Below are 26,287 nucleotides of genomic sequence, written 5' to 3' on the forward strand. Positions count from 1 at the left end.
ATATAAAAAACCCAATATTTTAGTACAGTAAATATAGCAAGATGACATTAATAGCATTGCACCTCTTAGAAACAGCAGAAATGACCACTGATTTAACCACAACACCCCGCTGACTATATGGTGGCTGTAATAGATGATGTAGATACAGGATCATACAAGCAGGACCATTAAACCCAAGCTATGCTCACAACCAGGCTGTCCGGGGGCATAAACACAAGATGAAATGCTTTTCTAGCAGAGCTAGACAGGTTGCTGAGTGCAGACCTTTCTGGCCTTCATGCAATGAGAAGAGGGATTGGGAATTCAAGATCTGGGAGCTGAATATAATGCTGATATTTGGAATTCTTCCCAAGTGAAACCCCTTACTAGCCAGCTCCACACACAGAGATCTTTTCCCTCACTGGAATGTGTCCTCGAACTCCAATAAAGTCCGTTACTTGACTTGTGAGTTTGTGCAGATACTTGTGTACCATACAAACGCAAAACTTACATTTGTTGCTGCTCACTCTTTTGTCTCTGGCCCCATGTGTGACAGGCAGGGGGAAGGCTGCTCCGGAACTTTTTTCTCATTTTGTAAAAGGTTCGATCTCTCGCTCCCCCATGTGAATTCTAGGTTCTCCCTCCCCCGACACTCTGGAGCAGATATTGGGAGGGTATGAGGCCCACCCAGGGTGAGGAGAAGGGAAAAAATCCATTGTAAAAGCCGAAAATCTTTCACTCATGGGATGAAGCAGTTGGATACAACACAAAGAGCTGGGGCAGGAGGTTTCTGGAGTTGGGAATCTCCACAGAACAACTAGCCAAACGATATCGCCCATTTGCATATAGGCAGACAAAATAAATTTCCCACAAATCCTGGGCTCTGTATAACTTGTATTTATTGTTTGTACTGGAAATTATTCAGGAAATAAATGGCAATGCTGTGGCATTCAAAATGGAAGAGCAGAGCTTATATTACATTGGGTTGGCTATATGTTGTTGGGCTGCCGGATGTGGGGGGGGGAAATAATGAATTAACATAGGATAGCTCCAAAGAGGGGGTATCTTCATATCAACTCAAGGTGGCAGATAATCATGCCACTACATTTGGCAAACCTAAGGTAGAAAGCTTTGGCTCCCACATCTTGTTTGGTTGGCAGACTTGGGATAGGGAGTTGATATTAACATAGGATGGTTCCTATATTCAATCCATATGTTGCAATATATATGTACTGCCTAATGAGGGAATAAAGGGAGAAACTGTAATCTAAACTGAAATCCAGTTGAACTAATCAGTTGTGGCTGGCTTAAATCCCTTTGCGTAGGTACAAATTTAGATGGAGCAGGGCCATAGAATTGTAGGTTCTTCACTGATTTCTTCTTCTTAACTGCTCCTTGTTGTTCAGCTCTGGCTTCATCACAATAATATAACATTTTGGGGAAAATATACAGCCTAGTAAACCAGCACTGGAGGCCAAAATGGAGAAGATCTCCACAGCCACCAAATATTTTCCTTTTGTGCTTAAGTAAGTTGGAACAAAGGACAGCCACACACTGCAAAATACCAGCATGCTGAAGGTGATAAACTTGGCTTCATTAAAGCTGTCGGGTAACTTCCTGGCTAGGAAGGCTATACAGAAGCTGACAATGGCCAGCAGACCCATAAACCCCAAGACACAATAGAACATGGTGACTGACCCTTCATTACATTCCAGAACTATCTCTTTACTCATTGAGTTCATGTCTAAAGCTGGAAATGGGGGAGAAGTTGCCAGCCACACAGTACAAAGAGCAGCTTGCATCAAGGAACAGGAAGGAATAATGGAAGTGGCCTGTTGTTTCCCCACCCATTTCCTCATGCTGGACCCTGGTTTGGTGACCATGAAAGCAAGGACCACAATGATTGTCTTGGCCAGCACACAAGAAACTGCCACTGAAAAGATGATGCCAAAAGCTGTTTGTCGAAGGAGACACGTCACTTTCTTAGGTTGACCGATGAATAGAAGAGCACATAGGAAAGCAAGCAAGAGGGAGATGAGGAGAGTGTAGGAGAGGTTGCGGTTGTTGGCTTTGACGATGGGAGTGTCCCGGTGCTTAATGAAAATCCAAAGCACCAAAACTGTAAGGAAGGACAAGGAAAGAGCAAAACAGGCCAAAGAGATCCCCAGGGGTTCCCCATAAGACAAGAAATGGATGACCTTTGGCATGCATGAATCCTTTTCCACATTTGGGTAATGATCCGGTGAGCAATGAAAGCATTCATCAGTGTCTGAAAAAGAAGAGCTGTATGAGCACCACTACATGCATAATACTAAAATGATCAAAATGAAAACAACAAAACCTTAAAGAAGGGCTGCCAGGTTGAAATCTGAAAAACAATTTGCCACACTTCTCATGTGATTATATTATTAGCAATATGCCATATTCAATTCCCACCCACTCCCAGATGTTGGGACCTAACTTGACTCAGCTCAGTGTTATCACTTACGGTCAGGATTCCATCAGATTTTAGTTGTTCAAATTTTTAACATCCCAACATGATTTGAACTTCCCATTGTAATATGTCAACTGGAGCAAGGTTGTATATCCGTTTTAGCGCTTCTCTGAATTGTGAAACATAGATCTTTGGTCTTGTTTTTAAGACAGAGAGAGGCTGTTGTCCGTTAGCTTTCCCCTGAAGTTCTTTCTTATTTCTGAAAGTTTCTGCTTTTTCAGATTATGATACCTCCTTTGTCTGATTAATAGCCAGCTATCAATGGCTTCGACTGATATTATTGAATATATCAGGCTGTATCCCCATATCAGGAACCACAACCTTCACTGAATTCTGAACAACTTTGCGGAAATTTATGAACAACTGAACACCACAAGGGAAGTGTGTGTCTGAATATCTTAGTGTCAGTACATTTTAAAGACTCTATACATGATGTCTCTTACCTGTCTGGTTAGAAATCTTCCCTTCTGGACATAAGACGCAATCATAGCAGCAAAATGGTTTCCCTTCCTTCTTTGTTTTTTGATAACCCAAAGGACAATTGGCATTACAAAGAGAAAGAGGCTGGGCCTGTCCACAAATGAAAAAGGATCATGGTTTCTTTTTTTGCAATATTTTGTATCCACAATGTATACTTGCTGAACTATCTCCTTGAACTGCTGCATTAGCAGCACCAAACCTGGACAGTGTGTATGGAGTTCCTAGGTTGCCCAGACAAAAAGACATTTTTCTTGACCTCACTGATGTGGTCCAAAGGAAAGCAGATCAATATGTCACAGATTTGGGTAGGGAAAGGAAACCAGCAAGCCCCGTTGTGATAAAAGGAATCCTTAAGGTGCCTTCCCCTACATGAATATGGCCTTCTGTAAATTCATCAAGTTTTACTTTTTTTTCAGGTGGTAAATTTGGTGGTTGTAGTGCAATAGTGGATTTAATGAATGTCACTTAATGTGCAAAACATGGAAGATCTCTACAGCCATGCCCTCACTCCTATACTAAGCACATGGGTGAGCATAGCACAGAGCTAGGTCAGTATCTGAACTGCAAATCATTGTACAAGTGATGGATAGGCTACAAAATATGAATTTATCTCACCTGGTTAAACCTGCTGGGCCACACGATGGCTCCTTCACAAATGCTGAACACTTCTTCTTTGGGAGCCATGGAGTCGATCTTTCCAACTTTCACTCTCCGAAAGGACTGGTTTGGAAATGTGACCCAGTTTATAACATCAAATACAGACTCTAACTCTCCATTTTGGTTGAAGGAAACTTTCCCCCCATCACTATTATTAAATGAGATGCTTTTAACAAAGTGGTTGAGCTGTTTGGGGAGAAAGAAGAGGTAGAATTAGAGAGAAATTAAATGAAAGCAAATTCATAAGAATATACAAAAGGCTGGTGATCATTCGCAATTGATTACTGAACTGTTTAAAAGCTTTATACCAAGGAAGAATGGATACAGAGAGAGGAAGAGCCCGATAGGCCACCTTGAGCTTATTGCAGGAACGTTGAGAGATATGTATAAAAAATATATATATATATAAAAAAGGGGGGGAAACATACCAAAAAAAGAGAGAGAGAGATATGTATAAAAATAAACAGATACAGTAATAAACTACAATAATAAAATGTAACAGTAGTACTAATGAAGGAAGTGACTGGGCAGCAGTGGAGCAGGTCAGAATGGTATAGCAACTACTACATTTATAACCATGAAGTGATGGAAGATAGAAGCAGGAAAAAAATCTTGCTCCATGCTTCTTATTATCAGCTTTTGGACTTTCCAGAGAATCTAGATTCTCTGCTTATTCCTTTGTATATGGTGAACAGTGGAGATTAGACAAAGTCATGGATGAAATTGGATATCTATGGCTATTAGCCACAATGAGTTTATACTTGCTCCAGAAAAAGGGGCATCGTGCCTCTGAACACCAGACTGTTGGGAGACGACTATTGCCATAATGTCCAGACTGAGCACATCCCACAGGTATCAAGTTGGCTGCCTTGGGAAACCTTTGGACTGATCCATCATCATTTCTACTCCACTTTTAGCACCCTCGGGACATTACCGTCCACAACTGCTCATTCTGAAATGTTATTCCTTCATCCACTCTCATTCTGCCTTTGAGTCTAGATGGGTGCATGGCATTCAAAGCATGTGTAACCACATAGACTTCTATATAGACATTGTAGTTGTAGGGTGCGTGACTGACAGGTATTGGCTATACTTGCTGGGAATATGGGTGTTGCAGTTCAGAAACATCAGGAGGGCTGGAGGTTCCCCATCCCTGCCTTAGCACTAGAGACATGTGTCTGGAGTCAAAGTTGGTTTAACCTGCTGGGCCATACAATGGCATCCTCATGAATGGTGAACTTTCCCCAGGGGTCTTGTGGACCATTTTGGTTAAAATAAACTTTCCCCCCAAGCACTATTATTAAAGAAGCTATTTAAGGAAGCTTTCAATGTTTGATGGATTACTGTATTTTAATATTTTGGTGGAAGCTGCCCAGAATGGCTGGGGAAGCCCAGCCAGATGGGCGGGGTATAAATAAAAAAATTATTATTATATTATTATTATTTCTCACCAAATGACTGAGCAAATTGGACAGGGGGGAAGTGTTGGAAGATTCCATTGCACCTTTAGTTGCAGGCATGGGATTGTTACGTGTCACATGTCTGTTTACATTTCAGCACAGTTTGCTGGCGTAAGCAGAACTTTCGCTGTATTGCTTTTGTTTTGACTCTCCCTCCGAGAAGATGGCGAGGAAAGATGACATGTTTCTTTGTTCTGATTTATGAAAAATAAATCTGTAGTTGCAGTATGTACCCACAGCCTCTTCTGTTTGTGCGGTTTACACTGCTACGTATAGTGCGCTCGTCAGCTAGCTTGAGTCACTAATTTATGTCAGAGCCAGAGCTTGATGGATCTTCGCAGTGTGAAGGCTGAGAGGGAAATGAACCAGCTGGGGGCTAGCCAGCTGGCCTTTCAGCCCCCGGATGTCGACAGAAAGATGGGGAAAGAAGGGTATTTCATAAGAAAATATGACAGGTTGATGATGAACTTTCATTCTTGGGGATATGAGCAATGGACCCTTCAAAAGATTCATAAAGACCAGTAATGGATGCAATAGAAGTCATTGAGCATTACATCACCATCATCTTCTTTTGACAAAAAAGGATGCTGGACTAGATGGGCCAATGTCCTGGTCCAGCAGCATCTTCTTATGGCCTTAAGTAAGTAAATGCAGAACAATTACCTCCTGTGTACTCTTTCTCTACGTACATATGGGCATTTAATTTCAGTAAGGTTTTTTTTTAATAAGATATTTTCATGAAGAATAATGAGAGAGAGAGAGAGAGAGAAATGGAGGGAGGGAGGGAGAGAGGGAGGGAGAGGGAGAGAGAGAGAGAGAGAAATCCTTCTGAAGAAGCTGCCATTTGGCCTTAAATGGAAACTTCTGGTGTAAACTCCTATTGGTAAGAATAAAAGCCTAACCCCATTCAGTGTCAGTCAGTCACAGTCCTGAATGAGGTCCCTAGAACAGATTCACACAACAGTGAGCTATGCTTTCAATGTCACGTGTAATTTGGTCTTGAGATGCTAACCACCCTTGGTAGAAACAGAAACTTTTCAAACACTCTGGATACTTTCTTTTTATTGTTATTTCCAGGGCTATGGTGAGCATTCCTGCATTATTGTGCTCATGATATTACCTTCCACATCTGTTGATTCCAAAGCTTCAGCCGCCCTTCACCCTCTCTGCGCTTCAACTTAGATGACTGCATGGCATGCACCGCGTGTGCCACAGCATAGACTGCATTGTAGATGCTATAGCTGTGGCCAGTCATGCTTGTTGGAAAAATAGAGCCAGGAAGAGTCTCCAGCTTCTCCTCCCCAGTGCAAACATCACCATCCTGCATATTTCCCTCAGAGTCAGGGAAATGACACTGAAATGCCTTTTCCCAGTATATCCTCATAAAGCCATCTTCTTTTTCCAAGATGGGATTTCTCATCTGAACAAATTCCTGGAATCCCAAGACCTCCTCTGAGTGAATTGTGAAGGATAGAGTACCATGGAGGAAGTCTATGTCCTGATCCCTCTGAAAGGGAAGTGATGTGAAATCCATCTGAACTGTCATAACCCAAACTTTCCCTTTAGCCTTTATTGGTATTTCTTCATATTCTGACATAGCAGGAAACATTCTCAAAAGTGTCATGGAATCGATTTCCCCATGAATGATCAACACATTAACAGTACTTCTCATGGCAACATTAAATGTCTTGAGCCCATCTGCAACTACGTCCATAATACCATTAGTATAAGTCATTGTTGGAAATCTTCCTATGAAATCAAGGCAGATTCCTCGCAGAATAAATTTTGGAACCACGCTCTGTAGAAACGTCTCTCCATTCTCATTATCCGCAGTCAATACACCAGTCCATAGCCATCCGAAGTGTAGCAGTAACATGAGAATCCCTTCATATTGATGGTCTATACTTGGAAACATTTGGTTAAGGAAAGCAATTTCATTTTTATTATTTCTCATTGGAGCAGGACCATAGATGAGCTAAATCAAAGACAGGAAATGAGGAGATGAGAATTTTTGTTAAGTGCACAGTGGTTTTCTATGTTAACTTGTATTGGCTGCAGTGAAAGTACAATCTAGATTTCAGCTTTTGTTTTGAGGGAGTGCTGCTGACATGGGATCTTGTCCAGGTTTTCCTCGAACTTAAGAGACCATTAAAGAATGAGCAATCCACAAAACATAGAAAAATGTTCTCACCAATGAAATTGTAGTAGCACAAAGTATATGCTGGTCGAGGGTTGTGGCAATCTGCTCAAGCAATAATGCTCAGTTACCTTTCATGGTAGTGCCATGTCTTACATTACACTGGTGAAACAGGACTTCCACCATCTTCCATTGTAGGAGGAGAACTCCCATTATCTATGAGTAGGTTGCCCTTGCTGGCTGGGGCTGATGAAAGTTGGATTTCAATAACATCTGCAGGACACCTTACTGTAGTCCCTCAGCCAGCTTATTTCAATTAGTTGTATTAAGATATCTATCCGGCTCCTCACCATTTATTTCCAAGTCAGTTAATAACATTCTGTATTAAGCAACAAGGAGAAAAAGCAAATGAAAAAGAACTGACAAAGGATCAACACAGTAGCAGTTGTGAAGTGGCAACTGATCATCGGCACCTGCAAAGTGCTAGGTTTCTGCCTGAAAAGAAGACCCAATGGTTTGGGTAGTGTCTAACATGAGAGGTGCTCTAAGAGAATGATACCTGTGGAATCCTGTAGTTGCTCAGTATACTTGCCATATGAAGACAAACCTCAGAGTTCGGACCTCCAATGACTGCTGCTAGTTCATTCTGGGAGTCACACTTGTAGTTGGGGATAAATCTGCTGTATGTAGAGAGCAGTTCCAAGGAGGAACGATAGGTCCAGCTGGCACTGAAATGGCTGTTATAGATGTGGAAGCCCAGGGTGAGGTTGGGTAAGATTTGGAGGTTTGCATTGATCTCTTTTACAGCAAATACTAATGCCAGGATATGTTGGTAGAGTTGTGTCATAACCCTGAAATGAGAGTTACATGCTGTAACAGAGTGTGTTTCCTTCTGGATAGGACAATTTCTACACTTCAGCTGCCCCAATACTATCTTACTGATCAATCTGAATTCAGGTAAATCTGGAGGAATATTAACATGCACAGGTTCCAGCTCTAAACTATGGTGTTTAAATCTAGTTATTTTTAAATTAAATTTCTATACACTGTTGTTCATCCAAGGATCATAATGCACTTTAAAACATAAAAACACAAAAAATGATGTTCAGATGGTATTTAACACCAGTGAAGTTAACAAAAATGCATCATACTCATGATAATAAATGCTGGAAATGCAAAGAAAAAGAAGGAACCATTTACCACATGTGGTGGACGTGCCCCAAGGTAAAAGACTTCTGGGAAAGGATTTATAATGAGCTGCAAAAAGTGTGGAAAAACACATTTATTAAGAAACCAGAAGCCTTTTTACTTGGAATAGTGGGGGTGAAATCCTCAAAAAGGATATTACTTTTTTTCTGTATGCCACAACAGCTGCGAGAATATTGCTAGCCAAGAATTGGAAGAAAGAAGATTTACCAACTATCGAAGAATGGCAGATGAAGATGATGGACTATGTGGAACTTGCTGAACTGACTGGGAGACTCTGAGACCAGAGAAAAGAGATGGTGGAAGAAGATTGGAAGAAGTTTGAGGAATGGTTGAAAAAATATGTTAATATTTAAATCTTAGAATAGCTTTGGAAGTGAATATAGGCTGTAGGGGGTAGAAGTAGCAGATAGCGTATTTTAAAATAGTATTATTTGTAAGTGAAATGTGAAGATTTTTAAGTGTGATAAAAAAAATGGTTAGAAATTATGATATATGTAAACTGCTAAAGATGAGGTAAAATGAAAATCAGACAGGTGGGACTTGGGGAAGCCCTCCTTACAACGTTTAGAAAAAATAAGGATAAGACAAGGATCTGTTTGTATTGTTTGTTTTTCTATTTGTGTTGTTTATTTGTGTTATAAAATGAATAATTTTTTTTAAAAAAAGAAATACAAAACAAATCTTACACAATGTCATCAAAGAGGTCATTAGAAGGACATTTATCGAAGTCTATTGCGTTGAAAAATATGGAGATCTGAGACATAATACCAGCAACGATGAGGACTCCTGGTTGGTAATACTTGTGAAGAAAAGGAAGGGGGCTGCAGATGCTGCACTTAGTGTTAGGAATTGTGCACATCACCTGAAGCAGAAGCACTGATGGCAATAGTACAAATCCAACTATCTTGCAGGAAATAATTCCTCTTCTACCTAAATTCTCCTGTCCCCACATTATCTTTCAGTAAGTCCTTTGCTGTGTTGGGCAGCCTAACTTAAGTCCACACTACACTGATTTGTGAGTCAGATTGTGCAGTGTAAAGCATCTGTTATCAGCCTGACCAATCTCTGACTATCTCTTGTTGCACCTTGGAATTGTACCGGCAATATTCACAGCACCCTCCGATCTTCATTGATAATAATGCAACTCATATTTGCAGCTTCCTTGATATGTGGAAACAAAGCTTCTACGCTTAATTTCATAATTACAGAGAGGATAATAATATCATTGAGATTTACAGGCATTTAGATGTAATGGCTGCAATCATCCAGCTCATGTGATCATCTAATGGTGTTATGGGAATTATTAGTCCAAGATAGTGCAATTTGTAGCAGGAAAGTAGGTGGATGTAACTATAGTAGTTAGGAGCAGATGGTATTTATACTCTCATCTTTGTACAAGCAGGGACCTTTGAGCAAATACCATGCTAGATGCATTACACTTGAAAGTGAAGTTACTTAGCTTGCTCTGTGCAGGTCTCACTGGTATTCACAAACTGACAGATTAATATGATGATGATGGCAGAAATCCCCTTGAAAAAATGATGTGTGTGGAGGGAGTTAAATGTTGTTGAAAAACTGCCCTAAGTTTGTATTCTCTGCAGTCCTGACTTCTGTTCTTTTGTTTTTGTTGTGTTTTTTATAAATTTATTTATTTACAAATTTACAAATCTACAACCAATCCTCAAGCAACAGCAACAACAAAAAAGGATTCCATAAATCCCCATAGACTTATCTCCTCCCTGTTCTGGGTCCTTTATTAACTTTTTTCTCCTGCATGTTTAAAACCATTTCTCCAGGGGTTCTCAACTCTGAGTTAGACCTCAATCTCCTTGTATTTGTATTGTTACTTTGCACTGTACCTTTAAACTCAACCTCGTTGTTATCAGAATCACCCAGATTTGGCTTTACATGTTTCTCAAAAAATATTGTTAGTAGCAGTGAGTACATTATTACATGAGCACTGTTCCACAGCATTTGATATTTTCATTTATATACATTCATTCAAAATAAGATGGGGTATGTACTCTTCTCCATTACTGTTTGTATTATAGTTTATAATTTTTGTAAAGTGATATGTCATGCAGGTCATCGTCTGTAAAAATTTATTTTCGGTTTATGAAGCTTTCTATATCCACCCACCACGCTGACGAAGAATTCCCCGAAACAGTAGTCAATATTCGGAATTACTGTTCAGCGTTGGACATCATTCTTGAATACATATAGCTTCACAGCTTGTCTTCCACCGTACAAAGTTTGGTACCTCGCTTCATTTAAAGATTTTCAGAGACTTTGAGACTAAAGATTTCATTTTGAACTTTTTATGATTTGAAGTCAATATCAGGAATTACTGTTCAGTGTTGGACATCATATTTGTTGAATACACAAAGCTTCACAGCTTGTTCTCTTTGCCACACAGGGGTTTGTTTGGATACTTCATTCAATGAGAACAGGGCATGGGAATCCCAGACCTGGACGCTGAATAATATACTGATATTTGGAATTCTTCCCAGTTGAAACCCCTTACTACCCAGCTCCACACCCAGAGATCTTTCCCCTGACTGGAATGTGTCCTTGAACTCCAATAATGCCTCTTACTTGACTTGTGAGTGTGTGCAGGTACTAGTGTACTATGCAGATTCAAAATTTACATTTGTTGCTGCTCACTCTTTTGCCTCTGGCCTCATGCGTGACCAGTAAGTGGCCTCTGGAAGGCTGCACCGGAACTTTTTTCTCATTGCCCTTTGTAAAAGGTGTGATTTCCCTGTCCCCCATGTGAACTCTAGGTTCTCCCTCCCCCGACACACCGGAGCCGATATTGGGAGAGTATGAGGCCCACACAGGGTGAGGAGAGGGGAGGAAATCCATTGTACAAGCAGAAATGCTTGCACTCATGGGATGAAGCAGTTGGATACAACTCAAAGTGTTGGTGCAGGAGTTTTCTGGAGTTGGGAGCTTTGAATCTCAACAGAGCAACTAGTCAAACGATATGGCCCATTTGCATGCAGGCAGACAAAATAAATTTCCCACAAATCCTGAGCTCTGTATAACTTGGATTTATTGTTTGTACTGTTGCATTCAGGAAATAAATGACAATGCTGTGGCATTTAAAATGGAAGGGCAGAGCTTACATGCTTGGGTTTGCTATATGTTGTTGGGCTGCTGGATGTGTGTGTGGGGGGGAATAATGAATTAACATAGGACAGCTCCAAAGAGGGGGTATCTTCATATCAACTCAAGGTGGCAGATAATTATGCCACTATGTTTGGCAAACCTAAGGAAGAAAGCTTCGGCTCCCATATCTTGTTTAGTTGGCAGACTTGGGATAGGGTGTTGATATTAACATAGGATGGTTCCTATATTCGATCCATACGTTGCAATATATATGTACTGCCTAATGAGGGAATAAAGGGAGAAACTGCAATCTAAACGGCAATCCAGTTGAACTAATCAGTTGAGGCTGCCTTAAATCCCTTTGCGTAGATTCAAATTAAGATGGAACAGGGCCATAGAATTTTAGATGCTTCAGTGATTTCTTCTTCTTAACTGCTCCTTGTTGTTCAGCTCTGGCTTCACCACAATAATATAACATTTTGGGGAAAATATAAAACCCAATAACCCAGCACTAGAAGACAAGATGGAGAAGATCTCCACAGCAACCATGTGTTTTCCTTTTGTGCTCAAGTAAGTTGGAACAAAGGACAGCCAAACACTGCAAAAGACCAACATGCTGAAGGTGATAAACTTGGCTTCATTAAAACTGTCGGGTAACTTCCTAGCTAGGAATGCCACAATGAAGCTCACAATGGCCAAGAAGCCCAGGAAGCCCAGGACAGAGTAGAACATGGTACTGGAACCTTCATTACACTCTGATACGATTTGGTCAGTCACTGAGAGCATGTCGAATTCTGGGAATGGGGGTGAGATTGCCAGCCACACACCACAAAGGGTGGCTTGAATAAGGGAACAGGAAAGGACAATAGAAATGGCCAGTCTTTTCCCTGCCCATTTTCTCATCCTAGTTTCAGGCTGGGTGGCCATGAAGGCTACAACCACAATTATAGTTTTGGCCAGCACACAAGATACAGCCACTGCAAATACGATAAGAAAAGTGGTTTGCCGTAACAGGCATGCCACCTTCTCAGGCTGGCCAATGAACAGCAACGCACAAAGGAAGGAGAGCAGGAGGGAGACAAGGAGGGTGTAAGTAAGATCCCGGTTGTTAGCTTTGACTATGGGAGTGTCTTGGTGCTTCACAAAAATCCAAAGCACCAAAGCAGTGAGGAAAGAAAACGAGAGAGCCAAAGTAGCCAAAGAGATTCCCAAAGGTTCTCCAAAAGTGAGGAAGGTTATGAATTTTGGAATGCATGAATTATGGGCATGGTTTGGATACTGATCTTCTGGACATCGAAAGCAGTCATCCATGTCTGGAAAACAAAGCATGTGTTTTAAAATATGGTAGCCCTGATGGAACCTTGAAATGATCATATCTTGATATTACAAAGAAATGAACGAGAGTTGTCAGGCTGAAATCTAAAAAAAACAAATATTCAGTCTTATTGTGCCATTTTGTTAGAAGGTTGTCATATTCTGGATTGTGTAGAGAAACAAACATCTGATTACCCTAATTTTTTTATATTTTATATGCTCTGTATAGTATGTCCTTGGGGACGCGGGTGGCGCTGTGTGTAAAAGCCTCAGCGCCTAGGGCTTGCCGATCGAAAGGTCGGCGGTTCGAATCCCCGCGGCGGGGTGCGCTCCCGTTGCTCGGTCCCAGCGCCTGCCAACCTAGCAGTTCGAAAGCACCTCTGGGTGCAAGTAGATAAATAGGGACCGTTTACTGGCGGGAAGGTAAACGGCATTTCCGTGTGCTGTGCTGGCTCGCCAGATGCGGCTTTGTCACACTGGCCACATGACCCGGAAGTGTCTCCGGACAGTGCTGGCCCCCGGCCTCTTAATGAGATGGGCGCACAACCCTAGAGTCTATCAAGACTGGCCCGTATGGGCAGGGGTACCTTTACCTTTTATAGTATGTCCTTACCTGTCTGGTTTGATATCTTCCCTTCAGGACATGGAAGGCAATGATAGCAGCAAGATGGCTGCCCTTCCTTCTTTGCCTTATGATATCCCAAATTGCAATGGCCATTACAAAGAGAAAGGGGCTGAGCCTGTCCACAAATGAAAAAGGAGAATGTTTTCTCTTTTGCATGCTTCCATATCTACAATGTACTATATTATGGAAATCCACTAAGCTATCTCAAACAGGACAGCCAACAGAGGTCAGAAGCCAGATAAGTGTTTAAGGCCACTATTTCCTTGTTACACTTAACAATGATAGCAGTCCACATTGGTTGTTCACTTATAGTTATCATAGCTGACATCATGAAAGGTATGTCTTCTCAGCATAATTAGTTGCAGTTACTTGGTTATACTTTGCTCACTCATCTTTTTGTTATGCCTTTGAGTTCCAATGCATGATTATTTGGAAGTAAGTTACACTGTACACCATAGAACATGTTTCATGCATACATAGGAACTCAGAATGGTGAGGTCAATACTATACAAGTATGTTGGTGTTTGAACTGTGAACCTCTGTGAAAATGAGTAGTGCAGACACCCCAATATATGAACGGACCTTACCTGGTTAAACCTGCTGGGCCACACAATGGCTTCCTCAAAAATGGTGAAAACTTCTTTTTGCGGAGTCATGGGGTCAATCTTTCCAATTTTAACTCTACAAAAAGACTGGTTTGGAAATGTGATCCAGTTTAGAATATCATATCCAGCTGCTAACTCTCCATTTTCATTGAAGGAAACTTTTTCTCCAGCACTATTATTAAATGAGATGCTCCTCACAAGATGGTTGAGCTAATAGGGGAAGTGGAAGTGGGGAGAAATTAATGAAAACAGTTAGACAATTATTATCTTTCCCACTTGAACAGAAGCTCCCCATTTGTAGAAAGTTCTTCTCAGGGAAACATGCCTATCCCCATCTCTGTCAGCTTCCAGGCACAAAGCTAAACATTCCTTTTTGCTTAGGCTTTTGGCTGTTAATTTGGATCATTTCTTGGTATGTTTTTGGCCTTTTTTGTGGTGCTCATCTTTTGGTTGGGTGTGGAGTATTTATACTTTTTATACCATTGTTGGAAGAGCACTTCAAGAATTTTGTTTGATTTTGTTTTTCCTTTTCATATCTAGCCTTTATTAATGTTTTATTCTGTTGCTGTTTACTAACTTTGTAAGTAAATTTGAGACTTTTTTTGTAGAAAGTGATGTATAAATGTGAATGTAAATCATTATCCACAGAGTGAATAACATTTTAAAATCTGCATGCTGCTAAATTGTTGCTTTCTGCTTTAAAGACTATTATTTTGACTTGGAAAATCAAAAATTCAGCCTTAGAAATTGACACCTAAAGAAGAACGAAATCTAAAAGCTATGGGTTGAGGAAAAAGAGGCCAAAAAAGTTGTGTGAAAGGTAAACAATATTCTACTGCCCTTCAGATTCATCATGTGGCTAAGTGGTTAGAGTTTACTGATTTTTCTCTCCATAATGACTGATACTTAGTGCTAGCTTACATTTTTAATTAACAATGTGTATATATATGAGGAAAGCCAGTATAAACCGTTCAGTTATCTCCATTTTATTTTATTTAGTCCCCCCAATTGTTGGTGTATGGTTATTTCACAGATACACAAAGCTAGACCACACATGAATTGTGACCAAGGCATTAGTGTTTTTTAAAAAAATTGACTTTGACACAGCACTAGCCGAGGAAAAGCAAAATTCAAACAGCAAAACTGATGAAGTTTTCAAAACTGGGTGGGAAGGTTGTTGGGAGGAGAGGAATATATCACAACCAGTGCTTCATCTTACTCAGCTGTGAGTGATCGCCAAAAAGAGAGAGAAGATGTGAGGAATGAGAGAACATTTCCCTCAGTGGAATATTATTATTATCTGTGTATTACTTATTACATTTCTATACTGTCCATAATGATAGTTGCCTTGCAATTTGAATCAACTGGAATCTCCCATTGACAAGAATAAAGAGTTGACCCCACTTCCTGCAAGCTTCAGTCGCACCCCTAAACTGCTGCTATATAGTACTTTCAGTGATTCACATAATGCCATGTGATGTATCTAACATATCACATAATGTGGCCCAAAACAACCTTAGTAAAAAGAAAATTTTCTACAGATTTCTGATGTTCTTTTTGCTCCCATAGATATGGTGAACTCCAGATTTAAAAGGGTATTAGCCAACTTCATGGAGAAAAAGGCTATCAATGACTACAAGCCATGACAGCAGACTCAGAGCCTCAATGCCTCTGAATATCACCTCCCAAGAGTGGGAGGAGACCATTACTATTGATGTAATCCAGCGAAGCTCATCTCAGGCTCTTTGTGTGTTCAGTATATTACCTTCCACAGTTCTTGGCTAAGAAGCTTCATTCTTCCGTCATGCACCATTCCTCTGTGTTTGAATCTAGATGAATACATAGCATGCAAAGCATGTGCCACAGCATAAACTGCATTGTAGATGCTGTAGCTGTGGCCAGTCATGCTCCTTTCAAAAACTGATGCAGGAAGAGACTCCAGCTTCTCCTCCCCACTGCAGATTTCCCCATCTTGACTGTCTACCTGGGAGTTGGGGAAGTGACATGCAAATGCATTTTCCCAGAAGTCTCTGATAAAACCATCTTCTTTAGATGAAGTAGGACTTAAAATCTGAAGAAATTCCTGGAATCCTACAGCTTCACTGGAGTGAACAGCAAAAGATATAGCACCATGGAGGAAGTCTATGTCCCAACCTCTTTGAAAGGGAAGGGATGTGAAATCCATATGGACTGTCATAATCCAGACCTTGCCTTTTTCTTTTATTGGTACGTCTTGGTGTTGTGAATACTGAAAAAATATGCTCAGCATGATCATGGTATCTATTTCACCATGAATGACCAAGGCATTAGCATTACTTCTCATGAGAATATTGTGTATTTTGATCCCCTGATCGAACATGTCAACAACAGCAGAGGAAAAAGCCATTGTTGGGAATTTTTCTATTAATTCAAAGCAAATGCCTCTCTGGGCATACTTGGGAAGCATGTTCCGCACAAACCTCTCTCCATTGTCATCACTCACATACAACACCCCAATCCATGTCCACCTGAAATGCAGCAGTAACTGGACAATCCCATTATATTGATGGTTCAGTTTTGGGAATATCTGGTTGTAGAGAACTGACTGGGTTTTCTGATCTATCACTGGAGCAGAGCCGTATATGAGCTAAATAAAATGGGGAAAATAAGGATACAGGAAATGATACTATCAATATTTAAGGAAAATGTGAGCAGCGGTATTATGTGTAAAGTCTATTTTCTAGATATCAATTCATATTATATTCTGATTTGAATCACTGTATTCAAGGAGTTGATGAATTAGGACAGTGTTCTCCAACCTGGTGCCCTCGCCCACATGATTTGGAAAACAACTCCCATCAGGCTGAACCAGAATTATGATGGTGGATGGAAGTTGTAGCCAAAAACATCTGAAGGGCACTAGACTGAACTAGGAGATTTCAGAATTTCTGAAGTTCCTGTTAGTGGGTGAACTGCAAAGGCACAACAGACTGGAGCTACCCTATACACCAGGCTTCCTCAATCTGTTGCCCTCCTGATGTTTTTTTTTACTTCAATTTCCCCCAGCCTTTAGCTGGCGGCTTCATTTACAATAATGGTAATATAGCTGCATCTTGCTTGGAGACTGATGTGAGTTGTAGCATGTTAAGGACCACTAAGGAGCACCCAACTGCACCTTGTGTTTCCTTCCTACAGCCAACAGGGATTGCTGATAGATGTTAGAAAGGAGTAGAGCCTGCAGGAAGAGAAGACATGCAATTTTCCCTTCCTGGGGGGCTGCCAGATAAGTTAGGTGGCAAATAGTCAAAGCCATACAAAGTTTCAGGCTTGGTGAGGTCTCAGGTCCTCTTCTAAAAGAAAGACCAAAGAGAGGGACAGAGGCCAGGCAGAGACCAGAAATGGAAGAACTGGCTGGAGTCACTGTTGAACAAATAATGAGCAGAAAGCAAAATTCCTAGAAGGACCTTGAGCATCCGGCTTTGCCCATGGTAAGGTATATCGACTGGACATGCTTAACAGACCCTAGTCTGGCAAGGTATCCACAGAGATGCCAAATAAGGAACTAGAGTGCCAAAAGAGGTGCTCTCCTGGCATGGAGACTGTTTTGAGTCTGATAGGGAAGTAAAACTCATTCAGGGTTCATTTACCAGAAAATGCTGCAAGGGCTTAAAAGTTAGTTTTTTCCTTCTTCATACATTCAACAGCAAGTGCTGAGTTATAGATGCCAGAAAAAGAACGTCTTGGCTTGACCAAGTAGAAACTCTGGATGGATGAATCTGTCAATTTCATTTTCTTTCAGTATTTTGTTGTTCCAGTTCTCCACATAAGTTTCCTTTTTTAATTTTTAAGAAACCCCTGTTAAATTCCATTAGTATTTTAATGAGAATTTGTCCTGAGGCAGATATAATTATGCACACATTACGTGGCTGGAGAACAGCGTTTCAAAATTTCAAAGGATGGCTGTGTTTAAGATCACATATTATTTTGGGAAATGCAGATTAAGTAGATTCAGCTTTTAACGCGAACTGGAACAAAAATCCCACCCACCCACCCACCCACACCCACACCTGTCCATAGGAAGGACAGTATTTTTTGCTGGCAGATGTGTATTAACCTGTATCACGGGGTGATCAAAGGAGGCTGTATTGATGCTCAGGGTAACTGATGCTGTCTGGGGGCTGCAGAGTACGCTGTATCAAATAATGCCCAGTAAAAGCTGTGAGTAACCTGTTTTCATTTTTGTTCAATATGCTGAAGAAAAAAACCCATTGATTTCCTTTTAAATATAATGGTTATTTTTCTTTTTAAGCATTTGACCTTAAGGACATATTAAACCACTATGTTCCATGCATACACCTTACCTGTGGAATCTTGTATATGCACAAGGTATCTGCCATGTAGAGACAGACTTTAGAGTTAGGTCCTCCAATGACTGCTACTGGATTGTTCTGAGGATGACATTTGTAGTTAGGGACAAATCTGCCCCGTGTAGAGAAGAGTTCCAATGAAGCCTGATAGGTCCATCTTGGATTGAAATAGCTATTGTAGATATGGAAGCCCAGGGTGGCATTGGGGAGGATGTGTGGATTTTCATTGATCTCCTTTACAGAAAATACCAAGACCAGAATGTGCTGGTAGATCTGAGTCATGACCCTGAAATGAGAGAAACATGTTATGTGCATTTGCATCAGACCAAAGTACTTGTACCATTATCCATATTGGCCAACTAATCCTTTACCAATGAGTGGAGAGACCCTCTGGAATTCAAGGATATTGGGAAAGCATGAGATAGAAATGCTGTAGCTTAGTTATAGAACATCTGTCTTGTAAGCAGAAGGTTGCAGGTTCAATCTCCAGCATCACCTAACAAGGCTCAAGTCCCTGCTATCTGAAACCCTGGGAAGCCAACTGTCAGACAATGTGTAGACAGTATTTAGCTAGGTGGACTGGCATCCTATGCGCCTAGAGGGCTTTACTCAATGGTGTCGCTCTCCCTCCTGAAATTCCCCCAGGAGGTTTCTTTCCTTGGTCATGATCGGAAGCAATTTGAAGATGTTTGCATTTGTTCGTGCTTTTGGAAGGAAATAGGTATTGTTAGGTGCTGTAGGGTTTTTATAAGAGGAAGAAAATAGCAGATATTAGGGAGGGGCAGAGAGTTCATTTAATGGGTATTCCATACAGTTCCAGAATTAACATAGTTATATGCAGAATTATTTGATAAATCAGAATCCTATGTGAGATCGCATATTCTCATTCTTTTTGTAGTAGGGGCTGCCTGATATTGGAAATTCCCTGACTCCCCCCCCCCCATAGTTAGAAATTAGAATGCTTTCAACCATAAATTCACCCTGGTATTGTGCTATCCCCCTTAATCTCTCCAACAATAGCAAAAACCACCATAGACTCCAGTTATTTTAATTCCAAAAGTCCTTAGACAGTGGAGTTTTATGATCACATTTTCCTTTTATTTGATTGTATGTTGCTAGCCAGCCTCATCGCCCTTTGAGGAAGAAGGGTAGGATATACATTTTAGGTGCAACAGCTTATAATATGGGAAATCTCATTGTGGAATAGTGAAATAAGGAGAAGAGGTGTTCTCTCTTTTGCATGTTCATGATTTAAGTATAGCTTCAGAAGCTCATACAGGGGCATGAGATAAGGTTCCTACTGGTGCTGCCTTCAACACTATAGCTTGCACCATTCCTTTGGCAACCAACCCACCTTTTAGCCATTCCAACCAAACAGTATATTATTATCCCACACCACATTTTGGCTGAGATGGCCCTCTGTAGAAATTCCCCATTTATTTTTTTTATCAGGGAAGATATTTTTCAACGTTCACACTGGAACTCCTGAAGAAGAATATATCACATGCAATAGTAAAATCAGTTAATTTTTTATATATTTAAGGTCTTACAGAGTTTCTTCAAAGAGGTCAATAGAAGGACGGTTTTTGAAGGTTATCGGTTTGAAAATTATAGAGATCTGAGACATAATGCCTGCAATTATAGCATCTCCTGGCTGGTAATGCTTGTGAAGAATAGGAAGAGGGTCACAGAGTCTGCATTTAATAATTGGACTCTTGCTTGACACCTGAGGCAGAAGCACTAATACCAATATCACAAATCCCATGATTTTGCATGAAACAGTTCCTTCTGTACACCAGTTCAGCTTTCCCCACATTATCATTCAATTTGCTCAATTGCACAACCTGACTTGAATGGAGAACCAGTTCTTTGTTTAAAATTATCACTGATTAGACTGGCAGAGTCCTGACTATTCCTAGCCCCAGTTCTGAATGGTGCAGTGATTATTATAAGCATTTATAGGTCTTGGTTCGTATTTTTGCTGCTGCTTGATGCAATTCTGTTAGGTCTTGAGAGAAAGCTGCATTGATTATGGCTGAGCTGATATTGTGAGCAGTAGTAATTAATGACCAACCATAGTTAATGTGATAATTAAAGGGACACACATCTATTTATAATTACAGTTATTACATGCACAAAACATATTTACCACATCTCAGCAAAACCTCTCTCTTCACTTGGTTGCAATAGACACAAAGACTTGTAATAACCCACAGCAAGAAAAGCTTCTCAGAAAAAAGAAGACTTAAAACATATGTGGTGAACATCCAGCCTGAAGGCCAAATGCGCTTCATTAAAGGAACAGGTTTTGACCATTTTCTCCAAATCATGGCCACCCACCCCGCACCTGATGCCATATGTAGTGTGGTGTGTACAGTGGGAACTGATGTGGCTTATAATATACAATTGGGAGCTAAAGCAAACTCCTGATCATTCATTTGCTTGAGATGGACCATGAGAGTGCACCTTTCTCTCAGGCGGGGAGAAGTCATTTCCATTAAAACTGCTGTTGAAATAGAAGAAACAAATCTCTATCTGGCAGTGGTTTCAATGAAAACCGTTCCACCCCCATCACCCACCAATTTGGCTCCTTGAAATGCTGAAAAGTATAGGTTCAAAGAGCAATGTTAGGCTATTTGATAGCCCTTTTGAAAAGAGCTCCCCGTCACACTTTAAACCTCATAATTGAAATAAATCTTGACTGTACCAAACAATAATCCAACCCCACTTTGGAAAGTCTGACTTCTACTGGTTTTAGAGTCCCATAATTATGAGAGGGTTCATTCTCATTCTTGTCTTCCTGGAAACATCTGATCAGGAATCCAAATATGCCCTCTCTCAGAACAGCAAGAAATTGTGCGTGTAATTCATTAGCTAAGTTAGACTGATTCTACTTACTTCATTGGCAAGTCTCTGTGCTGCATTGTTGCTTTCCCTCCTAGCAAGCAAACACATGTTCTTGTATCCAAAGTTAATCATGCTTAGAACATGCCCATTGAAAATAATGAATAGTTAGTAACTAATTTAGGTCCATGGGTTTCAATTGCTCTACTAAGCATATTTATTTTTCCGATATTGTGCTGAATCATGCAAGCTGAACATTAATATCAAACTTCATGCTGCTGTCCAGAGAATATTTAATAAACACACAAGACGTAACCGGCTGCATGTATGAAAAAATAATATATACTATTCATTGTATTAAATTGTAGATTTCAACAGAAGTAATAAAGTTCAACGAAAAAAGTTGAAATGGCTGCTGAACAATGACAATGGCTTTGTAACTTATAAAGTAGCTCTCTGTTCCTTGGCAGCAAGGATGCTTAGGGGGAAAGAACATTTTATATGAGGACTATCTTTTATTCTATGTACCAAAGGATTTTAGTAGATTTGCTTGTGGTTTTACTATTTATTTCATGATTATTGATGTTTCAGAGGATGTCATGGCCTTTGGGTAGTGCAATGAATCAGTTCTTTTTATATAAGCAAACAAAACAAACAAGCAAACAAATGCATTTAAAATATACATTCATTGTTCTGATTGCAAAATTCAACAACTACAAACAATCTGTGACTGAGAAAATGAACTACTATTAAAAAGGCGGAAGATATTTCACCGCTGCAGTTGGTTCAACTATCCTCCATTGCCAGGGAGTGTTCTTCTTGTAATTCCAATTGGTCTAACCCAACAAATTTTCACAAACTTCATAAAGTACTTCCATAGAGGTGGCAGGAAAAAATAGCAGTATGTCTACAAAAAATCTGCCATCTTATCTTTTAATATTCCGCTTGGTGAGGCCAAGTTAAAAATGATGACAACAACCCATCACATATTTAAATAAAGTTATTCCTACATTAAAGCCACAGTATTGAGGAATAAAGAATACAACAGTAGCAGAGGGAACATTGCCAGGTAAAATCTGAGATGATGATTCTTAAGTAAAAGCCAATCAAACAAATTACTTATTTCTAGGAGAAGTCTTGTTGCTTTCCCATGGGGGATGTGGGTCCCAGAATTTCAGGTGCATCATTAACTTGTTCTTTTTAGCTGCTCCCTGCTGTTCAATTCCGGCCTCAGGACAATAATATAACATTTTGGGGAAAAGATGCAACCCAGTAACCCAGCACTGGAGGCCAGGATGGAGAAGATCTCCACAGCCACCATGAATTTTCCTTTTGTGCTCAGATAGCTTGGAACAAATGAAAGCCACACACTGCAAAAAACCAACATGCTGAAGGTGATAAACTTGGCTTCATTAAAACTGTCAGGTAACTTCCTGGCTAGGAAGGCTACAGAGAAGCTGACAATGGCCAGCAAGCCCATAAACCCCAAGACACAGTAGAACATGGTGACAGACCCTTCATTACATTCCAGAACAATTTCTTTACTCATTGAGTGCATGTCTAAATCTGGGAATGGGGGAGAAGTTGCCAGCCACACAGTACAAAGAGCAGCTTGAATCAAGGAACAGGAAAGAACAATGGAGGTGGCCTGTTGTTTCCCCACCCATTTCCTCATGCTGGACCCTGGTTTGGTGACCATGAAAGCAAGGACCACAATGATTGTCTTTGTCAACACAGAAGAAACTGCCACTGAAAAGATGATGCCAAAAGCTGTTTGTCGAAGGAGACATGTCACTTTCTCAGGTCGACCAATGAATAGAAGAGCACAGAGGAAAGAAAGCAAGAGAGAGATGAGGAGAGTGTAGGAGAGGTTGCGGTTGTTGGCTTTGACTATGGGAGTGTCCCGGTGCCTAATAAAAATCCAAAGCACCAACCCTGTGATGAAAGCAAAAGAGAGAGCAAAACAGGCCAAAGACATCCCCAGTAGTTCTCCATAAGACAAGAAACTTATATCTTTTGGAATGCATGAATCTTTTTCCACGTTTCGGTAATGATCTTGTGGGCACTGAAAGCATTCATCCATGTCTGAAAAAGAGAAGCCAGATTTCTATACAGCATTTATGTGAATTACAAAAATGTAGAAATATAATTAAAATGAAAGTTGCCATGCTGATATAAGAAATGCAAGTTTACAGTCTCCTCATGTAATCACGCTAACAAGTTGTGGAGAGATTTTTCATGGGCCACACATGTCTTTGGAAGCCCAGTAGTATCACCTTACAGGTATTACCACTTGGAAAGGATCTGGAACATGTCTATTTCCTCTTTATGTTAATTCTGAATGGGTATCTTAACAGTCATTTCCTCCATTTTTATTTCTGCATTAATCTGGATATTCCAACTATAATACATATTTAAATGTAAGCGATGCTAGATTTAGATTGCTGACAACTGTGCTGAACCACATTTAAGTGAAGGGTCAGATGCAATCAATATAGATGTTCTAATCTGCACCTTTATCCAAGAAATATTCTTTAATTAATTTTCTACCAGAATCTGCAGATATTTAATTCCTCCAAAGCTCTCAGCATCACTGCCTCCGGCAAGTTTCAATAAATTATTAGGATTGGTATTAGTTCTACCATGGTGTTAATTGAATCATGGTGTTGACTAGGAGAGCACTGAGATCTGTAACAAAATTTTGCAGTGTTGGAATCCCACTGTTCAATATTTTCCATTCCACTTCCTCTCTTATCATATATTCTTTTCTGCCGCAACACATCAGTCTCCATCCCATAGCCATTTAGCACACCTTGTATTCATGGGGGGGGGGTGCTGCTGCAAGCCTAGTGGTTCTTCCAAGCAAGTTTGTATATCTCCACCTAGTGTTTGAACTCTGATTTCCCCCCCCCTACATGATGACTGGCACTCTGAGTGCTGAGATTCCTATTAGTACTCCAAACCCCCATATCAGCAGCCCCAATAATCCTTAAATTTTGAACATTTCCAGCAAACATAACTTTCCTTACCTGTCTGGTTGGAAATCTTTCCTTCCGCACATGGAAGGCAATCATAGCAGCAAAATGGCTCTCCTTCCTTCTTTGCCTTATGATATCCCAAATGGCAATGGTCATTACAAAGAGAAAGGGGCTGTGCCTGTCCACAAATGAAAGAGGATAATGGTTTCTCCTTTGGAAAATTGCATATCAATAATGTTCTGTATTATGGAAATCTACTGAGCTATCTCATACAGGCCAGCCAATGGAGGTCAGGAGCCAGAAAGCTATTAAAGACCAGCATTTCATTATTACAATTACAGCCCCCTTTGGTTGGTCAGTTCTGCGCTACTTTAGATAATATTATTATCTAAAGTCTCACTCCAATGGCTAATACTCACAACTGGAGATGACATTGAAACAGCTAAATAGAATTAGATCTCATCTCATTGCAGACACTATTGACTATTTAAAAATATGAGGAGCATATTGAATTCCAGTCCTTGCATCTAATCTCATTCTGGAGGCCATGTGGAAATATGTTGGGTTTATTTTAGAATTCCACAATGGCAATATACCTGGAATAATAACAATATCTCTGGAATATCTGGAGCCACTGCTATCACTGCGAAGAACAGCAGCAGCAGCAGGAAAAAGAAGAAGAGGAAGAGGAGGAGGAGGAGGAAGAAGAAGAAGTAGAAGAAGAAGAAGAAGAAAAAGAACAGCAGCAGCAGCAGCAACAACAACAACTAATATTTGTTCCCTGCCCATCAGACTGGGTTGGCCCAACCACTCTGGGTGTTAACATTTGCACATATCATAAAAATTGGAACTCTGTGCAGCAACTTGTTTTTTGAAACACATTGGCAGTAAGTTGCGTTTCAAGCCACCCCCCTAAATAAATCACAATTCACACAGAAATTTTTGTTTAAGGTTTTTTGGCATAATTTTGGCCACAACTTTATTAAAATACATGTGAGTGGTTGCTTAAGCATTGGTTACGACTATCTGTCCCTGCCCTGGGACAGAACTGACTTCCAGATTCCATCGAAAGCCAGTAAAGGAAAACAATATTGGGGAGAGAATGGGGCTGGGCACCATACCAATCAACCCCTCCCTGCATGCTCCCAGGGGCTTGCAAGGCCCTAGGCCCTTTCCAGGGATACGGACAAAAGTATGGCAAACCTCTGGATTCCTTTAACAGAATTCCCTTGCAGCAGCAGCATTGGAGTGACAGGCACAGGCAACCCTTACCCCACCACCAACCAAATTTTAACTGCAAAAACCAAATGGCACCAGCCAATCTGCCAAAATTCCTACCAGGCTCCTGCCCCAAAAGCAGACAACCCCATGACAGGCATAGCAATGTCAAATTCAACAGCCCTAAATTAGGGAGGTTGGGCGGACGATCCGATGCATGCAGCAAAAGAGACTGAAAAAAAGCTGCGTACCAAGAATATATAACCTTCAGGCCTACCCTCTAAATGGCAACATCAAATTCTCCCCAACAACCCAAATTGGCCCAATCACAGTCATGGCCATCCCAACGGTCCCACCCAGTAACCAAGTGGGGATGTCCTGTTAGACCCCACCGCAACACGTGCTCTCCATGAAGGAGAACATGCTTTGCATTGTATTATATATATAATTCTATCCTTGATAAATTCACACTAAATTACTATGTTTGAAGTTAAATTTATTAATTTGGCTTCAAAGGTTTCCAGGAGGAAGATCTTCTTTGGTTAAAAGAATGGGTGACATAACTTACTTGTCACATAGAGAAGACCACTTCTACATATGTCCCCATGTGTACCCTAAACGCACGGGTGAACAGAACGATGTCAGTATCAGAACTGTAAAGCACAGTGGAAGTGACTGGTAAATAGACCCCACTATATGAATGGACCTTACCTGGTTAAACCTGCTGGGCCACACAAGGCCTTTTTCATGAATACTGAACGCTTCTTCTTGGGGAGCCATGGACTCAACTTTCCCAACTTTGACTCTATGAAAAGACTGGTTTGGGAATG

At 40.5% G+C, this 26,287-nt stretch overlaps 3 protein-coding genes across 3 annotated transcripts; all 3 read right to left on the reverse strand.

The window, feature by feature from the left end:
• Nucleotides 1-1,346: 1,346 nt before the first annotated feature.
• On the reverse strand, nt 1,347-8,083 carry LOC114583383 (vomeronasal type-2 receptor 26-like). The gene is made up of 4 exons (XM_077918064.1): nt 7,767-8,083; nt 6,191-7,045; nt 2,917-3,043; nt 1,347-2,248 (listed from the first exon to the last, which is right to left on the reverse strand). Exons 1-4 carry the CDS (start codon nt 8,052-8,054, stop codon nt 1,347-1,349), a joined length of 2,172 nt encoding a protein of 723 aa, XP_077774190.1. The 5' UTR covers nt 8,055-8,083.
• Nucleotides 8,084-11,938: 3,855 nt separating this feature from the next.
• Nucleotides 11,939-18,817, reverse strand: LOC114583382 (vomeronasal type-2 receptor 26-like). The gene is made up of 5 exons (XM_077916692.1): nt 18,412-18,817; nt 15,837-16,697; nt 14,054-14,281; nt 13,455-13,581; nt 11,939-12,840 (listed from the first exon to the last, which is right to left on the reverse strand). The coding sequence occupies exons 1-5, from the start codon at nt 18,736-18,738 to the stop codon at nt 11,939-11,941; spliced, it is 2,445 nt and encodes an 814-aa protein (XP_077772818.1). The 5' UTR covers nt 18,739-18,817.
• A 3,630-nt stretch (nt 18,818-22,447) lies between these two features.
• LOC114583381 (vomeronasal type-2 receptor 26-like) lies at nt 22,448-26,237 on the reverse strand. The gene is made up of 3 exons (XM_077918065.1): nt 26,169-26,237; nt 24,291-24,417; nt 22,448-23,346 (listed from the first exon to the last, which is right to left on the reverse strand). The coding sequence occupies exons 1-3, from the start codon at nt 26,235-26,237 to the stop codon at nt 22,448-22,450; spliced, it is 1,095 nt and encodes a 364-aa protein (XP_077774191.1).
• Nucleotides 26,238-26,287: the final 50 nt, after the last annotated feature.

The sequence above is a fragment of the Podarcis muralis genome, chromosome 13 (assembly GCF_964188315.1).
Source record: "Podarcis muralis chromosome 13, rPodMur119.hap1.1, whole genome shotgun sequence".
NCBI classification, from domain to species: Eukaryota; Metazoa; Chordata; class Lepidosauria; order Squamata; family Lacertidae; genus Podarcis; species Podarcis muralis.

Excerpts from the sequence above, each read along its gene's own strand:
- LOC114583382 (XM_077916692.1), bottom strand. The coding sequence starts at position 18,738 with ATGCAAATGCACATAACATGTTTCTCTCATTTCAGGGTCATGACTCAG. Across the intron at positions 16,698-18,411 it reads GCATATACAAGATTCCACAG|CTCATATACGGCTCTGCTCC; the intron begins GTAAGGTGTATG and ends CATTTTATTTAG. Across the intron at positions 14,282-15,836 it reads TTAGCCAAGAACTGTGGAAG|CTCAACCATCTTGTGAGGAG; the intron begins GTAATATACTGA and ends TTCCCCTATTAG.
- LOC114583383 (XM_077918064.1), bottom strand. The coding sequence starts at position 8,054 with ATGACACAACTCTACCAACATATCCTGGCATTAGTATTTGCTGTAAAA. Across the intron at positions 7,046-7,766 it reads GCAACTACAGGATTCCACAG|CTCATCTATGGTCCTGCTCC; the intron begins GTATCATTCTCT and ends TCTTTGATTTAG. Across the intron at positions 2,249-2,916 it reads GAAGATTTCTAACCAGACAG|ACACTGATGAATGCTTTCAT; the intron begins GTAAGAGACATC and ends CTTCTTTTTCAG.
- LOC114583381 (XM_077918065.1), bottom strand. The coding sequence starts at position 26,237 with ATGGCTCCCCAAGAAGAAGCGTTCAGTATTCATGAAAAAGGCCTTGTG. Across the intron at positions 24,418-26,168 it reads GGCCCAGCAGGTTTAACCAG|GCACAGCCCCTTTCTCTTTG; the intron begins GTAAGGTCCATT and ends ATTTGTGGACAG. Across the intron at positions 23,347-24,290 it reads AAAGATTTCCAACCAGACAG|ACATGGATGAATGCTTTCAG; the intron begins GTAAGGAAAGTT and ends TCTCTTTTTCAG.